Here is a 20,938-nt window from a genome sequence, read left to right as displayed (position 1 = left end):
TGTACACAAAAATATGCTTGGCTGTTATAACCCAACATTGGGTCAAATGTGAAAAAAAAACAAGTGTGTGTTTTTTCCAAAACATTATAAATATAAAACATTATTTGTTTATATTTCACAACTCTGGCTGATAATTTCAATTTACAAACCATAAATTGCCATTTTATTTATACACTTGCATTTCTTTTTTTTTATAATAATTTTTTCGGGGTTTTAACCTTTATTTTTGATAGGACAGTATAGATAATTGACAGGAAAGCATGGGGAGCAGAGAGAGGGGAAGGATCGGCATAGGACCGCGAGGCGGAATCGAACCCGGGTCGCCGCCAGCACCGGAGTGCATGTGTAGACGCACTAACCATTTTACCACTAGCGCCGACTACACTTGCATTTCTAAAAAAATAAAATAAAAATGGTTGAGAAAAGAAGTGAGCTTCGAGAGAGCATCACTATCTATTCTAAAATCACTCCTAAAAACAAACCTTTTTAGCTTGGCTTTTAAATTTTATTTTAATTGTCCTTTCTATGGCTTCTTTTTAAAAAAAAATTTAGCCGTTTCTCTTATCTTATTTCTATGTTTTTCTATTCTGTCTTTTTATTGTAGCTTGTCTTACACCTATTGTCTTGTTTTTTAATGTGCTCTATGAAATAAATGAACTTGATCTTGAGTTTTGAAAGAGATCAAAAATACCTCTTTATGTTTATTCAGTGGCAGTAATAAACTTCACGTAAATATTAAATAAAAACTGAAGGAAAGACTTTAGAAAAGACCTTATCACAGTATTCCATACATGGAGATAAAATAAACTTCGATCTACTAGTTACATTATCTGCCAAAAATAAAGAATTTATTTTAAAAACTTTCTTTTATAAGCTATTAATGAATAAGCACTAGGGTTTAAACTGGTTTGTTTCTTTTGTATCTTCCCAGTTGTGTTATGCTGTGTTCACACCAGATGCGGAAGAAGCGTCAAGCGCGAGTGATTTACATGTTAAGTTAATGCAGACGCACGAATAGACATCCTGAGGCACGATACGCGTCAATGGCGTGGCACAAATGACACGAATTGCGTGGTGCGAATGCCACGATACGTGCGAATAAAGCAGATTTTACGCACGAATGGTGTGAACGCGCGGATAAATCTCGCTATTTGCACGTAAATAGCAGAGTGAACATTTGAGTTATTCGCTTTATTCGCGCGTCAAATCTGCTTCATTTGCACGTCATTAATTCGCTTCAAAACAGACGCAGATTCACTTGATGGGCAGGGCTTCAGTTTGCCCGGTGACTCTAGCTTCGTTGCTAAATGGCTAACATGGATTTTATAGAGAGAATAGCAGTGTTTATGTGGTTTATGAAGGCTGAAAAACAGCGTTAAAACGTTTGGTGCTGTGTCTGAGGCCACTAGATCCTTTCAGAGGTGTTTTCAGAGGAGCATTGACTTAACATGTGAATCACTCGCGTTTGACACTCCTTTCACATCTGGTGTAAACACAGCGTTGGATCATTTGCCAAAAGTGACTTTTCATTCACAAATACCATTACGTGTCTAGGTTTGTAGTAGGATCTAGATCTTTATACTTTAATTGAACCATTCTGTGCCACCTAAGTAAACTTTAGATGTAATTGTAATATTTGTCAATGTTGTCATATTTGTTGTTAACCTTGTCAAATTACTGTTGTTAACTTAACTATGCGGTTCAAATATATACCTGATGACTTATTAAATATTTGGATGAACACAAACAAATGTTTATAATTATACTTGCAGGCAAGAAAATGACCTGCAAGTCTTCTGCAACTCATCTCATCTTCACCGGCTTCATCGTGCAGTGTAAGATAACTCAGTCCATCTCTTTGCTTTATAGCGCCCTTACAATAAGGAAATATACTTTAAGTTCATTTCACGAAGTATAGTTCACAAAAAAATGAATGTTTGCTCACTATATTTGCTCATAAAATTTTGAGTTTTGAATTTAAAGTAACTAGTTGTGTTACTCCCCAAAAAAGTAACTAGTTGTATTTCTTAGTTACTTTAACGGTAAATAATGCATTACTTCTGAGTCACTTTTGTGTTGATTTTCCTTATCTTTGCTACGGCTTGGTTGTTTTTAAAACTCGCAGGGTCTCCAATTAATAACGCGCTGTATAACCAACACCTTCATTTACCTTTAAAACATAAAATAATGAGCAAACTCTGAGAAAACTCTCATTGAGTGCTTGATTCAACATGACTGTTAATATCAATTCAGCTATTTATATTTTTTAAGTCAATTAATTAAACTAAAAAGTAGCTCATACGTTCATTTATTTTCTTTCAGCTTAGTCTCTTACTTATTTTTATAAAAAATATGGGTAAAATCTCACCTGTAGTAAGTCAGTGAGGCCTCTGTGAATGTACTACAAGCTTTAAAAATCCTAAAATTACTGTAGGGTGATTTACTATAAAAGATTATCTTCAATATTTGTGAACTGTAAAAATATGAATGAAAATATGGGTAAACTCTCACCTGTAGTAAGTCAGTGATGCCTGTTTGAATGTATTACACCCTTTAAAGTCATACAATTACTGTAGGGTGTAAATATTATTCTTCAATATTTGTGTACTGTAAAAATATGAATGAAAATATGGGTAAAATCTCACCTGTAGTAAGTCAGTGAGGCCTTTTTGAATCTACTGCACCCTATAAAATCATAAAAATTACAGTAGGGTGATTTACTGTAAATATTTTTCAAATATATTTGTGTACTGTAAAAATATGAATCAAAATATGGATAAAATCTCATATGTAGTAAGTCAGTGTGACCTCTGTGAATGTACTACACCCTATAAAGTTAAAATCCTAAAATTACAATAGGGTGATTTCCTGTAAACATTTTTATTTAATATTTGTGTACTGTAAAAATTTGAATGAAAATATGGATAAAATCTCATCTGTAGTAAGTCAGTGATGCCTCTGTGAATGTACTACACTCTTTAAAATCTTTAAAAAAATACAGTAGGGTGATTTACTGTAAATATTTTTCAAATATATGTGTGTACTGTAAACATATGAAAAATAAAATAAAATTTGAATGAAAATATGGGGTAAAATCTCACCTGTAGTAAGTCAGTAAGGCTTATTAAGGCTTATATATTATTCTTCAATATTTGAGTACTGTAAAAAACATACAGGAAAATATGGGTAAAATCTCACCTGTAGTAAGTCAGTCTGCACTCTGTGAATGTACTACACCCTTTAAAGTCATACAATTGCAGTAGGGTGGTTTACTGTAAATATTTTTCAAATACATTTGTGTACTGTAAAAATATGAATGAAAATATGGATAGAATCTCATATGTAGTAAGTCAGTGTGACCTCTGTGAATGTACTACACCCTTTAAAGTCATACAATGACAGTACAGTGAACTACTGTAAACATTATTCTTCAATATTTGAGTACTGTAAACATATGAATGAAAATATGTGTAAAATCTCACCTGTAGAAAATAAGTGAGGCCTCTGTGAATGTACTACTGTATGTACAGTTAGGGCAGTTTTGACAAAATATCAGCTGTAGTAAGTTGGTCTGGTCTCCGTTAGGTTACTACAGCCTTTAAAATACAGATAAAAATCTTTGGTGGAGTACAGTAGGGTTTTTATTTATCTATTTGACTACTGTATGTACAGTAAGGGCGTTTTTGACAAAATATCAGCTGTAGCAAGTTGGTCTGGTCTCTGTAAAGTCACTACAACCTTCAAAATATGAATAAAAATCTTTGGTAAAGTACAGTAGTGTTTTTATTTATCTATTTGTCTACTGTATGTACAGTACGGGCAGTTTTGACAAAATATCAGCTGTAGCAAGTTGGTCTGGTCTCCCTAAAGTCACTACAACCTTTAAAATACAGATAAAATCTTTAGTAAAGTACAGTAGTGTTTTTATTTATCTATTTGACTACTGTATGTACAGTAAGGGCAGTTTTGACAAATTATCACCTGTAGTAAGTTGGTCTGGTCTCCCTAAAGTCACTAAAACCTTTAAAATACACATAAAAATCTTTGGTAAAGTACAGTAGTGTTTTTATTTATCTATTTGACTACTCTATGTACAGTAAGGGTTGTTTTGACATATTATCACCTGTAGTAAGTTGGTCTGGTCTCCCTATAGTCACTACAACCTTTAAAATACACTTAAAAATCTTTGATAAAGTACAGTAGTGTTTTTATTTATCTATTTGACTACTGTATGTACAGTTAGGGCAGTTTTGACAAAATATCAGCTGTAATATCTCTGTAAATATCTCTGTAAAGTCACTACAACCTTCAAAATATGAATAAAAATCTTTGGTAAAGTACAGTAGTGTTTTTATTTATCTATTTGACTACTGTAAATATTTTTTGAAAATTTATGGATGAAAATTTGGGAAAAAATTTTCACCTGTAGTAAGTCAGTGAGGTGAATGTGAATGTACCACACGCATCAAAATCATAAAATTACAGTAGGGTGATTTACTGTAAATATTTTTCTTCAATATTTGTGTATCGTAAAACTATGAATGAAAATATGGCAAAAAATCTCACCTGTAGTACATCAGTCTGCCCTCTGTGAATGTACTACACCCTTTAAAGTCATATAATTACAGTAGGGTGATTTACTGTAAATATTAGTTTTGATTTTTTTTACATTGTTTACATTGATGAACATGGATACGGTGTAGTGATGATGTGTGCATGTGTTGTAGTGCTGTCCCATTCCTTAGGAGTACATTTTGAAACCCTTCGCCCTCACACTCCATTTCAAGGGCCAAGGGGAAGGGGTAATGGTACAAAAATAAAATTGGTAAGGGTATGGATATTGAGACTGTTGTCTTTGTCTTTGTGTCTTTGTGTCTGTTTTCGGTGTTAAACCCGTCTGTCAGCAGCCCTCGTGAGATGTACAGGAAGCATAAACTGCTCTCAGCCAAACGCAGAGTCTCTCCTGCAAGCGCTCAGAGAAAGCATCTTCAACAAAACTGATGTGCGGCCAGTTATCGAGCCGAGAACACCTACTCGGATAACCCTGGGCTTTATCCTGTATGACATTTTAGATGTGGTGAGTAAATAAATCAGGATGTGTATTTATGTTACTTTAGTATGTTGATCTGCAAACAGAAATGATGCATGTTTTGCCTTTTCAGGATGAAAAAGCTCAAGTCCTGGACACTTTTATCTGGCTGAAGTTGGTAAGAGCTCTTAAGTATCTACAGTATGACCTCACAGATTATCCTTGCTTTCAATTCCTAAAATCTTAATTGCAATCCATATACACAGTGGCTATAGAAAATCATCCAAGATGTCCTCACTGCAGTCTGTAACTACGATGAATTGGGCCAAATCCAATACATAGTGGACAAAGTGGACATTGTACCACTCACTAAGGGCGTACTTACACTATGCTCTCCGAACTGTGTGAGTGCTCTAAATCGGGTTCAAGTGCGGTTCACTTGGGCTCAGGAGCGGCATGCTTGTAGTGAGATTGCAAAGTGTGCCTGAGCCCGAAACTGAAGATGAGACGTGACTTTTACAGGACTGTTTCAAATAGATTTTTTAATCATACTTACTATTCAATAAACACAAACTGTCATAGATTATTAAAGACGCCAACGCCTCACTGCTTGCCAGCTACACCTTCAGCTAACCTCCTAATTCCTGCAGCACGAAGACTTTTAAGGTTGTTTATGAGCGTCAAAAGTGGCTGATCTGTTCGGCGAAATATTTGACTGCATGTCACTGCATCCCAAACAACTAAAACGATATAACTAGATAAATCTCCACTGTGCTAAGTGAAAGCGCTTACTGAACGATAAGCATCATCGATGACGTAAGGGTGCTCAGGCCCGAAAGTGATGTGAGTGCGGGCCGTCGGGGGAGATGGGAGGGGGGACACGCATGCTTCGGCGCAGTTCAAGGCAACTGTACATAATGTGAGTATGCCCTAACGTAACACTCATGCTACTGTGATGGTTGGGTTTGGGGTGGGGGGAGGTGTACAGGTATGCGATTGTCTATTAAGTAGTGGACCTGGTCTAGTACATCATCAAGCTGCAGGTTGCAGCAAGGACTGTCTCAAATCATCATACCCTCTGAAAATATATACCATTACTTACATTGTCCCTGTTCAAAAGACCCTCGGGACAAAGTTGTTGAAAGGCTCAGGTTAGGAGAAGGCTAGAGAAACCTTTTAAAGGCTGGAAAAGCTATTTGGAATATGATTCACAAAGTCATTTTTTCAAAAGGTGAATGATGATTTTCTATAGGCACTGTATAGATATATATATATATATATATATATATATATATATATATATATATATATATATATATATATATATATATATATATATATATATATATATATATATATCCAGATGTAGGTTTTTAAAATAATTAGTACCATCTTCCTCCTTCAGGCATTGTGTTGGCTACGTAACCTTGCAGCTACTTATCAACTAACATTCATTAGGGCAGGGGTGTCCAAACTCGATCCTGGAGGGCTGGTGTCCTGCTGAGTTTATCCCCAACTTGCTTCAGCACACCTGCTTGGAAGTTTCTAGTATATCTAGTATGAGCTTGATTAGCTGGTTCAGGTGTGCTTGATTAGGGTTGGAGCTAAGCTCTCTAGGACACCGGACCTTCAGAACTGAGTTTCGACACCCCTGCATTAGGGTATTAGTAGAATATTAAGTCCCCGGTATACTTCAATGAAGTTTTTTTAGTTCCTCATTTGAGAGTAAAAATAAGTTTGAAAAGACTGAGTGACTGTATAATGTTTTTGAACTCTTTAACAACCCCATGCTGCAGTAGTTGGGGTTGTAAATGTGTTACGCTGCTTTCATGTACCCCTGAACACAACAATGGCGGCTGAGAGAGAAGAACAGATTCCTTAACATCAGACAATCACTAGAAGCACCAATGCAGTGGGTCAAATCTTTACATTGTTTGCTATTTGTCACTTATATACACTGAATGATACCACCAGTGTGCGCAAACTCATAAAAATAGTTCAAGGAGGTGGGTTTCTCGTTAATTGTGAGACTCCCTTCAAGTCTTTAAAATCTCTTTGAGAGCAATTGTACAGGTGCGGATATATCTGTACAGCTCTGCTACTTGATTTTTCAATGTAATCATGTTGTCCTCCTGTGTGACCTCCGTGTATATGATTAACGAATCAGGGGGAAGAAATCTAAAAGAAGGTGGAGCCACATGACACACCCACTGATAGCGTAATCTACATGGATTAATTCCCGCTGTAACCCGTTTGAACAGTAGCTCACTATTTACATCGGCGACCTAGAGATGCAGAGTGGAGTCGACTACGACAATGGGGTTCGAGTCTGGCAATGAGCGGTTCCAGAAAGCAGGTAAGACAAAAACAAAAGCCAGAAAATAAAATAAACATGCAAACAACAGGGTGAGAATGTGGAAAAATCTGAAAATGTGGTAAAAAATCAAGTGAGGGCTTTTCTTTTTCTGGATTGTTTTTGAAAGCACTATCGGTTGGGTTTAGGGAAGGGGGTGATCAGTTCAACCGGAGCTTTTGAAAACACTATTGGTTAGGTTTAGGGAAGGAGGCGGGTGGGTCAGTCAGTCAGGCCCTGGTTGATTTAAGCGAGAACAGCAGGCAGGAATGGCACTCGCAAGAGAAATTTAAGATCGGAAAAATCATACACATCGGCCACTGGAGGAAAACAAAGACGTAGCTGCTGTATTTGGCTCTATCCAGAAATGTATACCGCGGTATATTTTCAGAATGAGCCTGGGTTGACTGGAACCCCTGGAACTCCGCACTCATTGAGATTCGATCAGTGCACATCTCATATATCCATGGGTGTCAGACAGAAGGACATTATCTAGCACAGCAACACGAATACGCTGAAGAGTCAAGTAGCAGAGTTGTACAGATGTATCTGCACCTGTGCAATGTCAAAGACTCTGAGGGTGTCACACAGCAAATGAAAAGCCCATATCGTCAAGCTGCATCTTTTCTAGCATCTATCTCAGTGGTTCTCAAACGTTTTTCATCAAGTACCACCTTAGAAAAAAATTGTCTCTCCAAGTACCACCAAAATGAGCAGTATTGAAATACAGTAGCATAGTAGGCCCAGTAAAGCAGCTACAACTCTGCACAGTTAAAAAACCTGGCAGATTACCTCAGAAATGTAGGCTATATATTATATATGGCATATTATATACATAATTTTTAATCCATTTTGAAATATATGTAGCATGTACATGACATATTTCATTCCTCTGTGTACCACTAGAAGGAAGCCACAGTTTGAGAACCACTGGTCTATCTGAAGCGAATAGAAAACAATGTGAAGATGCGACGCACCGTGATGGCACTTCAGGTGAAAATGTCTGGTTATAAAAGTGTTCTCTCACAGCCGCCATCTTTTAAAGAGTTTAGGAAGTACACACAAGCAGTGTGGCACATTTACAACCAAGCCTACTGCATGGGTGTTGGAGTGTTTTAAAACAGTATCACCATAGAGCGTTTTCAAACATCTTTTTGCCCTCAAACGAAAAAAGAACTTAATTTGTAGTACACCAGGAGCTTTAATAGACAATTATTTTAGGGCAGGGGTGCCTAAATGTATGAAGGGCCAAAAACCAAACTTGATTGATAGCTGTGGGCCGAAGGTAAATGTACTAAACTGTATTATGTGAGAGTTGCCATGGATAATTTCCTAATTTGGCGCAGCAGTGGCGCAGTAGGTAGTGCTGTTGCCTCACAGCAAGAAGGTTGCTGGGTCGCTGGTTCGAGCCTCGACTCAGTTGGCGTGCAGTTTGCATGTTCTCCCTGCGTTCCCTCCGGGTGCTCCGGTTTCCCCCACAGTCCAAAGACATGTGTTACAGGTGAATTGGGTAAGCTAAATTGTCCATAGTGTATGAGTGTGTGGATGTTTCCCAGAGTTGGGTTGTGGCTGGAAGGGCATCCGCTGTGTAAAAACTTGCTGGATAAGTTGGCGGTTCATTCCGCTGTGGCGACCCCGGCTTAATAAAGGGAATAAGCCGACAAGAAAATGAATGAATTAATTAATTTCATAATTTTTAAAAATAATTAGAAAACATTGCTTTAAATCAAATGAACCATTCATTCATTTTCCTTTAGCTTAGTCCCTGATTTATCAGGGGTCACCGCAATGGGAACTACTCTGGCATACTGTATGTTTTCCAGCCGCAAGCCAGTACTGGGAAACACTCATACACTCCCTTCATTCACACACACTCACTCGAACAAGGGGAGAACATCCAAACTCCACACAGAAATGCCTGCTGACCCAGCGACCTTCATGCAGTGACGCGACAGTGCTAACCACTGAGCCTCTGTGCTGCCCTGAACTCACACAACTGGGTTCAATGCTAACCAGACTAGTCAAACTGCATCCATCTTTGCATCGATTTGCTCTCAGGCGTCTAGCAAAGTGTCCCCTATCCATCAAGGGACAGTAATTATCAGATTTTAATTTGATTCATTTACAACGTTTAATTAAAACATTTCAGTTTTGTTTTTGGGTACCTCTGCAATAAAACAAAAGGTTACACAACCACCTTCCCATCATTCTATCTTTTGAGATGGGATGTTAAGCCAAATCAAAGGATAGCATGGGGCAATTCTGGTATTTGGGTTTAGAGATGAAGTTTACAAGTAGCAGGAGGTGTGTGCCAATATTAAATCTACAAATACTCCTATAATATTGCTATTTTAAGTTTAAAGTTAACTGTAACCAACAGAATGTCTAAAGGGGACTGTATACCATAAGTAATATAAGTGGAAAATCCATAAGTAATGGCATTTGTGTTTTGAAGGACTGGTATATTGAAGGTTTAAGTTGGGATCCTGCTGAATGTGGAACGGACAGAATCTCACTGCCAAGAAAAAAGCTCTGGAGGCCGGATATTGTCATAAATGAATTGTGGGTATCAATCCATAATACAGATAGATTCTCCACGTTTATTCATCAGATTTGCGGAATAAGATAAAATCAACAGAAACTGACTGAAATTAAAGCGACAGTTCATCCAAAAATGTACATTTCTTCCTAATTTTCTCACCCTCATGTGGTTCTAAACTTTTATGAATTTCTTTGCTCTGTTGAACCCAAAGCAAGATCTTCATACACTTTTATTATGTCCGTCAGAATAAACACCACACACGATGTAATGTACAAAAGAGGAAATGCTTCATTTAATTTAAATTAAGAACAAGGACAATCTAAATGCAGGTAAAAGGGCAAGAGATTTAAACATCAAGGGCTACGCGCAATTATCACGACCATTCCTTTACACACAGTGAGTTTAACACATTACTAAAGCTACGGTCACACTAGAGTTTGTGTGTGCTAAATTCTGTCGTACGGCGTCGCGAAAAGGGGCGGGATTAGACATTTTAAAAAGCGAGCGATTGCTCCATGTTTTAAATTTCTGTCCAGAGAGGTCATGTTTTGATCCTCGATTGGTGTCACGCAGTAAAGTGATGCGATTTTGCAGGTCAGAGTTCACCAAGCTTGAACTTTGCACCGAAGCAACCTGTGAAACTTGACGCATGACGGTCTGACGCATTCACGTGCTTATGAATGGAAGTCTATAGGAGGAAAAGCCCAGTGTGACCGCAGCTTAACACAGAATAGCACCCAACACCTCAATCTACACTGCACACAAAATTAAGGTGTATCCCCTGTAATTATTTCTCCCCCTCACACGCCTCCTGCACCAATCACCTTTCAGACACATAACAGGTCACACTCAACATACAACAGACATAAACACTCCACACAGCCTTTGAGACCCAGCCAAGTACTAAGGCATCAGCATTATCACGCACAGTTGGAACGAGCGCACTTCCACGATCACACAGTGCCTGCTATAGACCTTTTTCATGGCTGCTGCATGGAGGGCGCCATAGCGACCACAGCGTCTTCCGGTAGAATGCTAAAAACTTCCGTTTACAGCGTGTACAACTGGTAATTTGCGCTCCGAAAATGGGTTTCAATGACGTTTTTAATGGATAACAGAGTGTTTTTGTGACACACAACGTAGAAATGTGTCTGTTAAAGCCGTTATAATTTGTCACATGTGGTTCAAGCGCGTCAGAAATACGAGAAAAACGTTCTTCTAGTTCACGTGTCTGCCGTCAGAAATGTGTGTGTGCATTCCCGGCCTGTCAGCTGTTAGCTTATTGGCTCTTTAACACACACACGCACACACACAGAAAGAGAGAGAGAGAGAGAGCAAACCAGAGTACTGGCATGAAACTTAACAGGTATAAAAGTCGTGCAATTTACAAAAATTACCAATAAAAGTCTGTTATTGATCCTCTGCTGGCTGATTTGCTGTTCATTCTAATCGCGAGCCGTTTGTGTTTTATTTCGTGTGTTGTTTTTACCACGGTTTGTGTTTTTCTGTCATTTCGAAATGACACTAGCCTATATTTTCCTTTTATCACAGTATTAAATCAGTGTGTCAGTGGCACAGTACAGGCTAAATGTGTGTCAAACATTTTGGTGAACTACATGTGTTTGGGCTGATTATATGTTTGAAATAAAGAGAAAATGTTGATTTAGCGATGACGAGGCTTCATTTAAACTGCAGAAGATGCCGTCTGACAACGAGGGGAAAACGCCTCACAGCAGCTGTTTTCCATCCTATTAGATCGCATTTCTTTAAATGATCAGTCCAGGAGATGGTGCTGATGGACAACAGTATTAGTTCAAAGAGGATAAAAGCATGTAAAATAGATTAAAACTATCGTTTCAAAGCTGTCCAAATGTGACTGTTTACACGCATCAGCTGCCGACCGGAAGTTCTTCGCATTCTCCTTTCGCATACACGCAAAGCATAATGGGTAATTTTGCGTTCCTAAAAAAAGGTCTATAGGATTTGTCCATCTGCAGTCTGGAGGCGGGGCCAGGGTACTCAGTCCATTCATTAAATGTGGAGAGAAGGCAAAGTAAAAACTCCATGACCCCATGCCAACAAATGACTCCGCAAGGCGAGAGGCTTAGGCAGAGATAGTGATCCACTTAAAATTAATTATTCCCCCTAACTCAACTATCTCAAATATAAAGCCATATCTGACTGTCTATCTTCACCTCTAAAGGGCATATTGCCCCCGAGAGACAGCCTAACAAAACCCATAACTCACCACCTTGGAGCTTGAGTCTTTATCTTGCACGCCTCGTTTAAAGAGTCTCATCATACGCTGTCCACAGGTGAATCCAATCAGGAAAATCACATGGTCCTGAGAGCTCAACATTCCAGTCATATACATACTAAACAGGAACCAAAATTACTATGCAACCATAGTCATGGTTGTTTTTTCAGCATTTTCAGTATATCGTCCTTTGTTAGCTTGAATGAGCCAAATGTGCAGGAGCGGTTTTGGCTTTATTTTCTTACTTGCAAACCATTTTTGCCCAATTTCATTCTTATGGGGAAGTCATGAACACTCACCTCAACTAAGGAAAGTGAGAACTGCAGTTCTTTGGATGTGGTTGTGGGATCGTGGATGGGTTTTTATGGGAAAGAACCCAAAAATGTTTGTAACAATTGAAGGATGAGTAAATGATGACAATTATTTTTAGTTTTGGGTGAACTGTCCCTTTAACACATGTGAAAAACCCAGACAAACAGTCGCAGAGATAGTCCCTAACTAACATTGTTGTTGTTTATTTGCAGCATAAATGATAATGCAGCGCCAAAAACCTATTATCTTTATCTTTACAATAACGGCAAGGCAGAAGATAGTCTGCCAGTGCATGTGGTCAGCTCCTGTAACCTGGACATCTACACCTTTCCATTTGACATCCAAAACTGCTCCTACACATTTGGCTCATACAAGCTCACAAGTAAGTGAAAATAATTTTTTTTACCCTACAAGTTAAACTGTGTATTTTTATTTTCTGTGTAACCATGTATTATTACTCTTTTATAGTAAAAAAAAAATTACGTTTATATATATATATTGCGGGCCGCCACAAAACTGATCGCGGGTCGCAGATAGCCCGCGGGCCGTAGTTTGGACACCCCTGGTATAACATATTCTGATTTAAGAGCAATGAATGAATCTCTCATTTATTTGGATTTTTTTCAGTTGATTACATTAAATAACAGGTGTCACTTTAAAAATGCACACATCTATAGCCGTCTTTCCACTGCACTCGACATTTGGACACGACTGTTGGAATACGCCCCCTGTGGCAGTCGCACAGAATTTTCCGTTCTGATGTGCACCATGGGAGAGAAGCTGCTCTCGCAGTGTCCGAAGTAAAGGAGTGCAAAAGCACGAGCCTTTATTCTCCATCTGTTTACCATGGTTGAATAAATGAATGAACAATTACAAGAAACTCATACTTGTGTTACCTTTGACTACCATTTAAATATGTTTGATGATCTGAAACAATAAAGTAAATTTTTAAAGTAAATATTATTAGTCGCTTTAAGAACTAATATTTTTCAAATGGCTACAGATCAAACCACTGTTGTCCAATGACTTGTCTAATTAACTTTACTTGACTAGTTAACCCTAATTAACCTAGTTAAGCCTTTAGATCGCACTTTTAGCCGAATACTAATAGCTTGAAAAGTAAGTAGTAAAATAAATATTATGTACTGTCATCATGGCAAAAAAATAAAGAAATTAGCTTGTTAATGCATTCATTTCTCCCTCTGCAGTCCGAGATGTTGAGATATATTTTGCAGAACCAGCAGAGGCAACGCTCCAGAAATCTCTACAGTACATGGAGTCAAAAGGGGAGTGGCTACTGATTGACATCGTCGGCAAAAAAAACGCCAACTCTACATACTTCAACATGGACGGATTGGACAGCTGGGATGAACTTGATTATCATGTTAGTATCGCCTTTGCTAGTATTGTAGCTGATGAATTTTATTATAATCCAGAAAATATATTGTCTTTAAACAAGTGAGTGCAATGATTTTGTTAACACTTTGGGCCCTATCATACACCCGGCGCAATGTGGCGCAAGGCGCAGCGCAATAGTCTTTTACTACTTTAAGCTTGGCGCAAGGGTCATTTTGAGGCATTGCGTCACGCTGTTTAAATAGCAAATGCATTTGCGCTCAAATGTGCGCCCATAGGCGTTCTGGTCTAAAAAAGCAGGCGTGTTTTGGCGCGTTGCTATTTTGAGAAACTGTAAATAGTCTGTTCTTTAGACCAGAACAAAGTCGGTCTATTGTCTGGCGCAAAGTGCGCCTGGATTACACACTACACACAAGATGTAGAGCAATACGCAAATTTCTTTATTAAGGATATATATAGGATATAATAAGGATATATAGGATATAAATATAAATGATTAAAATATTACAAAACATATTGATTTCTAGCCTACATGAAGATTTAAAAACCACTGCCTTCATACTTTCTTCATCTCGGGAGGCTTTTTCAGTTCATTCAATTTGATTTTGTATAATGTTATTATTATTAGCAGTATTATTTATTATATCCATATTTATATTTGTTTTATTAAAAACAAGCTTAGATTTGTCCACCTGTCTAGACCATATGGGGCATAGCAGGTGTATTTGGAAATAACTCAGTATTTTGACCACACTTTGTTAGTATTAATCATTTATTCATTTGCTGGAAATTAGAACTGAATTTAGAAATAGTTTTAAAAGAAATCTTTGCACTTAACAAACGAAATTAATAAATTTTTAGGCTAATTGATGTCTGTATAGTAAGGTTTCCCTATCCACGAGAGCAAAAGCGAAAGTGAACTTACTTTACGTCAAAATGCGCTTATGGCGCGACGCAGCTGGCTCTTAAAGGTAATGGAAGATGAGGCTCTGATTGGTTTATTCTCAAAACACACCTATAACTCAATAAGAAAATAAACTCAACCCTTTTAGACCACGCGCCATGGCGCGAAGCGGATTTTCCCGTCCTTAAGTTAGCAAAAATGCGCTCTGACACGCCCTGAAACGTTTGCGCCCTGCGTTTTGCGCTCTGCGCATGGACCGCCAAAATAGAGCCCTTTATCTATAATGTGCAATTTACTTTGTTGACTTTTAATATTAGCTAAGTACTGATTAGCTGCTTATTAGTAGTTATTTGTTTTTAGTTATTGGTTAGGGATGTGGAATAAGACCATACTTTATAAGCGCTAATAAAGAGTTGATATCTTCATATTAGATAAATATCATAAGTTAAAGGAATCCATGATGTCAAAACAACATCAAAAAATAAGTAAAAATGCAAATCAATTTGATGACAAATCCTTAATGTCTATTTGACATCTGCACATTGATGCCCTTTTTGACCAAGTATCATAATGTAAGAAATGTTTTATTCATCTGACAGCTTCAATTACAAATGAAAATTTTACTCTGTATTTGTATCCCTACAATGTATTTAAGTCAAGTTTTACAAACTAATTTCTACTATTTAAACTAATTACAAACTAGACTATGTGATATGATTGACTGCAGCTGGCCACCCATCTTCATTCATTAGTTAGCCAATCAGATTTTTCCTAACTCACTATAAGTAGCCTAGCTAGATTTACTCCCTTAACTTCGTTTTCTTAAGAAACCCCCCATCCACCCCTTTCTCCTCTTTTCCTCCTTTACCATAGGGGAGCTCTCGAGAATCACCTGATCGCGTACTTCCCTCACATCCTCTATGGACCTGACGGGAGCCCTGGGCTCAACTATCTCCGAGCTCAGGGTTCTCTCCGGGACAGCATGCCAAACCCGCTAACAGTTGTCAAACAATATCTAAGTGTAAACTCTTGAAACTACCTTGATGTTAAAACTAAATCAAATTCACATCTAAAATTGGCATCAAAAAACAGCAAAAAATAATTACAGTACAGTCCTGTAATTGATTCTTAACGTTAGATGTCAATTTAATGTCATTATGACATCAGGGTAGTCAATTGAATCAAATTAAATTAGCATTTTTGATATTATTTGCTGTAGAATGTAGTTAATAGTGTGTACCAAAACTAAAGTGTTAGCAAAATGTTGAATCCAGATTAACTGTTTCATTTATTTTGGTGTCACCTTGTAGATTGTCCTGAAGCGCAGGCCGACTCTGTACATAGTGAACCTCCTGTTTCCCAGTTTCTGCCTGATTACGGTAGATCTGTTCAGCTTCCTCCTGCCTCCTCAAAATATGGACCGTTCAGCCTTCAAAATGACCCTCATCCTGGGCTACACCGTCTTCCTGCTCCTCATGAACGACCTGCTGCCTGTCACAGGAAATACCATCCCTTTGATAAGTGAGCTATTTATTAATATATACTGTATACATACACACAATGTGGTTCAAATATTTCTATATATTATATATACACATATACAAGTCATTTTTACATATTTCAAATATATCTTGCTGTCGATCTCAGTTATAAGAGCAACAAATAACTTGACTTCTAGTTGATCATTTGGAAAAGTGTCAGGGTGTCAGTGTCATACAACTAAGAACATGGTCCTAGTTGAAGCACGTGGTTGGAAATTTAAACCACAGTTACGTCTGTAAGAGTGAGGCTGTTTTTGCACAGTCTGAACTAGCCTGTTCAATCACAGACAACGGGAAATGCCATTACTGCTATCATTTTATTTTGACATGTTTAATAATGAAATCAAATGATTATAGTATAATATTTAGGTTAATTTTAAGATATCTCGCGGCCCACCTGCAGTATCGCTGAGGCCCATCGGTTGAGAATCCCTTGCTCTAGACACTACGCTGACAGACACAGCTAACCTTCTTGCCACAGCTTGCATTGATGTAGTATCATGGATGAACTGCAGTACCTGAGCCACTTGTGTGGGTTGTAGACTCTGTCTCTTAATACCACTAGAGTGAAAGCACCGCCAGCTTTCAAAAGTGACTAAAACATGGGGAGAACATGTAAACTCTACACAGAAAAGCCAACTGACCCAGCCAGGGCTCGAACTAGTGACCTTCTTGCTGTGAGGCGATTGTGCTAGCCACTGCGCCAGTGTTGCCCTAATATGTATATATTAATTTTAACTTAATATTTAATTTTAACCTTAAGTTCTTGGTGTCTCTCTGTCTCTTTCTCCTTGCAGATGTGTTTTTCTCTCTGTGTTTAGCACTAATGGTGGCCAGCCTGTTGGAGACAATCATGGTCACTAATATTCTCTGTAGTTCAAAAGACTATCCCCCTCTGCCGAACTGGGTCAAAGTGCTGTTCCTCAATTATCTGGCTCGCCTGGTTTGCTTGGGCAAGAAAAAAGAGCAGATTTCTGACCCTCAAAGTAAGTCTGAACTGAATAAACATTTCCTGTACATAAGAATCAAATAATATTAACCAACTGACAAACTATAAAATGTGTCCCTATATACATTTTTTAAATGCATGTACGTCAAAGATGTGATCTACTGAAGTGTTTTGGTGTCTTTATCAAATTAAATTTCACTGGGGTCTTTCATTTAGCGCTTCAAAATGTGCCACACATTCTCTATTGGAGACAGGTCGGGACTGCAGGCGGGCCAGTCGAGTACCTGTTTCCTCTTCCTCCACAGCAGGACTTTGTTACGTGTGCAGAACGTGTTTTTGAATGGTCTTGTTGACATATGCATGGACTTCCCTGGAAAAGAAGGCAGCATACTATGCTCCAAAAGTATTATTTAGCAATAATGGTGTATCACAGAAGTGCAAGTTACCTTTGCCAAGGGCACTGACACAACCCCATACTATGACTGACCATGGTTTTTGAACTTGTTGCTGGTAACAGTCAGAATGATCCTTTCATTCATTCATTTTCTTGTCGGCTTAGTCTCTTTAGTAATCCGTGGTCGCCACAGCGGAATGAACCGTCAACTTATCCAGCAAGTTTTTATGCAGCGGATGCCCTTCCAGCCGCAACCCATCTCTGTGAAACATCCACACACACACTCATACACTACAGACAATTTAGCCTACCCAATTCACCTGTACCGCATGTCTTTGGACTGTGGGGGAAACCGGGGCACCCGGAAGAAACCCATGCGAAGGCAGGGAGAACATGCAAACTCCACACAGAAACGCCAGCTGAGCCGAGGTTCGAACCAGTGACCCAGCGACCTTTTTGCTGTGAGGCGACAGCACTACCTACTTCGCCACTGCCTCGCCCCACACGACATTCAATTCTCCTAAAAATATCTGAAATAATGATTAATCTGACCACAGTACATGTTTCCACTGTGTGATGGTCCATCCCAGATGCCTCGGAGTCCAAAGAAGTCAACGACGCTTCTGGACACTGTTAACATAGGGCTTCCTTTTGGCATAGTGCAGTTTTAACTGGCATTTGTGGATGTAACTACGTATTGTAGTACTTGACAAAGGTTTGCCAAAGTAGCGCTGAGCCCATGTGGTCATATCGCTTAGAGATGAATGATGATTCTTGATGCAGTACCGCCTGAGGGATCGGAGATCACAGTAATTCAGCCTGCACACTTGTCCGTTACACACTGAAATTCCTTTACGCAATGAAATTCAAAGTAAATTTGCAAATCCCAATTTTCTTTTTTTTTATTTGTGTTTTCCATACTGTCACATATTTTCCTGATTTGGGGTTGTACTAAAATGTCATTAACAATAAGACAATTTGTTAAACTGCTAATTAAGTGAACAGAGCAGAGGTCAAGTTGCCATAATGCAATTCACAACCATAAATAAATGAAAAAAAAAAACTTCATAATAAAATACGAAAAGTGTATCAGCTATTTGTTGACAGTGTACTTCTTTAATGGACAAAAAAAGTCACACTTCTCTTTAACCCATTCCAGCATATCAAAGGTGAAACTATAGTGTTTGCTCACCTTTACAGGTCATAGTAATGAACATAATCATTTCTTTCAGCAGAAAACACCAACGGAGTCACTTTGGGTTCACCTGAGAATGAAATAAACCCAATCAGATGCCAAGAAAATGACAGTAAATCAGCATTAAATCCTGAAGAGCAAGAACTAAAGGAACTAAAGACCATACATAAAGATTTACTCACCATTCGGCAACAAGTGGATCGGCATTTCTCCAGAGATCAGACCGCAGAAGAGTGGATTCATTTGGGGGAGGTCATTGATCGATTCCTGTTTGCTTTGTATCTTATTTTCCTCATTCTTAGCTTCTTCACCATATTAATATTCTGGCTGTACTGGTATAATGTTGACACGAAAGCATAAAGTCTTGCTGAAATATGTAGATGTGTGTAATGATGCTCAAAATGACGGGTCCAACCACATATAAATCTTATGTTTTGGTTTTAAAGTTGACTATATGTTTTAAGCTGAAGAAGCTTTCCTTAAGTGATGGTTATAAACAAATTTAGAGAGGAGAAAAGTCATGTGACTGACACGTCTGGTCTCGCATTAGCGATCCAATCAGTAAGAAGAATCCTTATAAATATCCAAATCACCATACCTCAGCCATCTTTCGATTTCTCAGCATCTCTCCACCAACCTGACTCCATTCCCTCTTCCACCTTCACTTGAAAAGAATGGGGGAGTTTTGCAGGACCCCTCTCCCGAGAATCCTTCCTAGTTCAAATACTCTTCATTTAGTCAAGCATCTGCTAAGTGAGAACTCTTGAAATTACAAATATTTAGGTGGTTACACGTAAACTATAACATTAGACACTCTTTAATTTGTAGACCAACGTTGAACCTGTTACCCTATTATGCTGCATTTACACCAGACGCGAAAGAAGCGTCAAGCGCGAGTGATTTACATGTTAAGTCAATGCAAAATGCAAATAAGACATCTCATCCCAGGCCATCTCTTTCAGGCAGATTAGATACGGTTCAAGGGGTGCGCACTAGAGTTCAAAAGACTGGGTACCAAAACAAGTGTACATTTTGGTACCAGTGAAAACGACCAAAACAGTGTACCGAACCGTACTGTACCACTCAGTGGAAACAGGCCATTAGAATGACCTACAGCAGATGAAGATTATCCCTTAATCTCATATACTTTAATTAGTTGAATGTGAATATTACACATATTGAGGAAACTATGTACAACTCAATTCAATTGTCAACATCTTGTCATTTTAAAACCATAAACTCTATTTTGACTGATCGTTTGAAATTAACAGACAAAAATTACCTTCTAGTTTGCATATACACATCAAGGTAAATGTTGATACGTAAAAAATAGACTTATCTACTATCAAACATATATATATATATATATATATGTGTGTGTGTGTGTGTGTGTGTGTGTGTGTGTGTGTGTGTGTGTGTGTATATAAAGAAAATCAAACATGATGAGTCTAAAAATTCTTTTTTATTAGGAACTACTTTCTTCCGCCATTCATGTTCTGCTGACATCAGAACAGCAGAAGCCATTACTAATTCATCAAAGTCACTGTTGAGCCAGTGTTTGAATGATTCTTTAGCGTAATGTCTAAAGTAATGATAAAACAGCTGATTTTGCTCACACTTTAAGATTATAAGGCTGAATGTGACATGAAATTCCATCCATCTACAGAAATATCTTTCTACAGTATTTCTCGGTTGCAATCGGGATATCACAATAATTAACCCCGAAAAAAAGCAACGCAATCACTACCAGACTGCTGTTGTGTTTGCGATAAGGAGAAACCCTAAACACATGGGCACTTTGCTTCTTTCTTTCTGCCAACACAACACATATTCCTGATATCCGAGCATATCAGTATAAATACAGCACTACAACATACAAAAGAAAGAGATCGACCTAGAATATCACTTACCAGCATACCTGCCAACATGCCTCTGGAAGGTGGGAGGGGGTGTTCAGGGGTGAGGTCTCTGAATAACACTGTTGAGAACCAAGATAGGATGCAGCAGGTTTTAGGTGGCCGCTGCGAACATTTACTGTACCAAAGTTGGCAATCCGGGGGTGTTTACAGACTGCCAAAAATGGGGAGGGGGGGGGGGTGAAATTAT

General features: G+C 38.3%; 1 protein-coding gene across 1 annotated transcript; it reads left to right on the top strand.

The window, feature by feature from the left end:
* Nucleotides 1–4,900: 4,900 nt before the first annotated feature.
* On the top strand, nt 4,901–19,427 carry LOC141380243 (5-hydroxytryptamine receptor 3A-like; the record flags this gene model as incomplete). The annotated part of the gene is made up of 8 exons (XM_087304804.1): nt 4,901–5,077; nt 5,163–5,207; nt 9,838–9,944; nt 12,706–12,875; nt 13,702–13,877; nt 16,064–16,274; nt 17,092–17,280; nt 18,870–19,427. Coding segments are annotated over 8 exons (1,398 nt in total), but the record flags the coding sequence as incomplete, so codon positions are not given.
* Between the last annotated feature and the right edge of the window lie 1,511 nt (nt 19,428–20,938).

This window comes from Danio rerio, chromosome 22 (assembly GCF_052040795.2).
Source record: "Danio rerio strain M-AB ecotype USA chromosome 22, GRCz13ab, whole genome shotgun sequence".
Taxonomy (NCBI): domain Eukaryota; kingdom Metazoa; phylum Chordata; class Actinopteri; order Cypriniformes; family Danionidae; genus Danio; species Danio rerio.
This window is presented reverse-complemented; position numbering and strand designations above follow the sequence as displayed.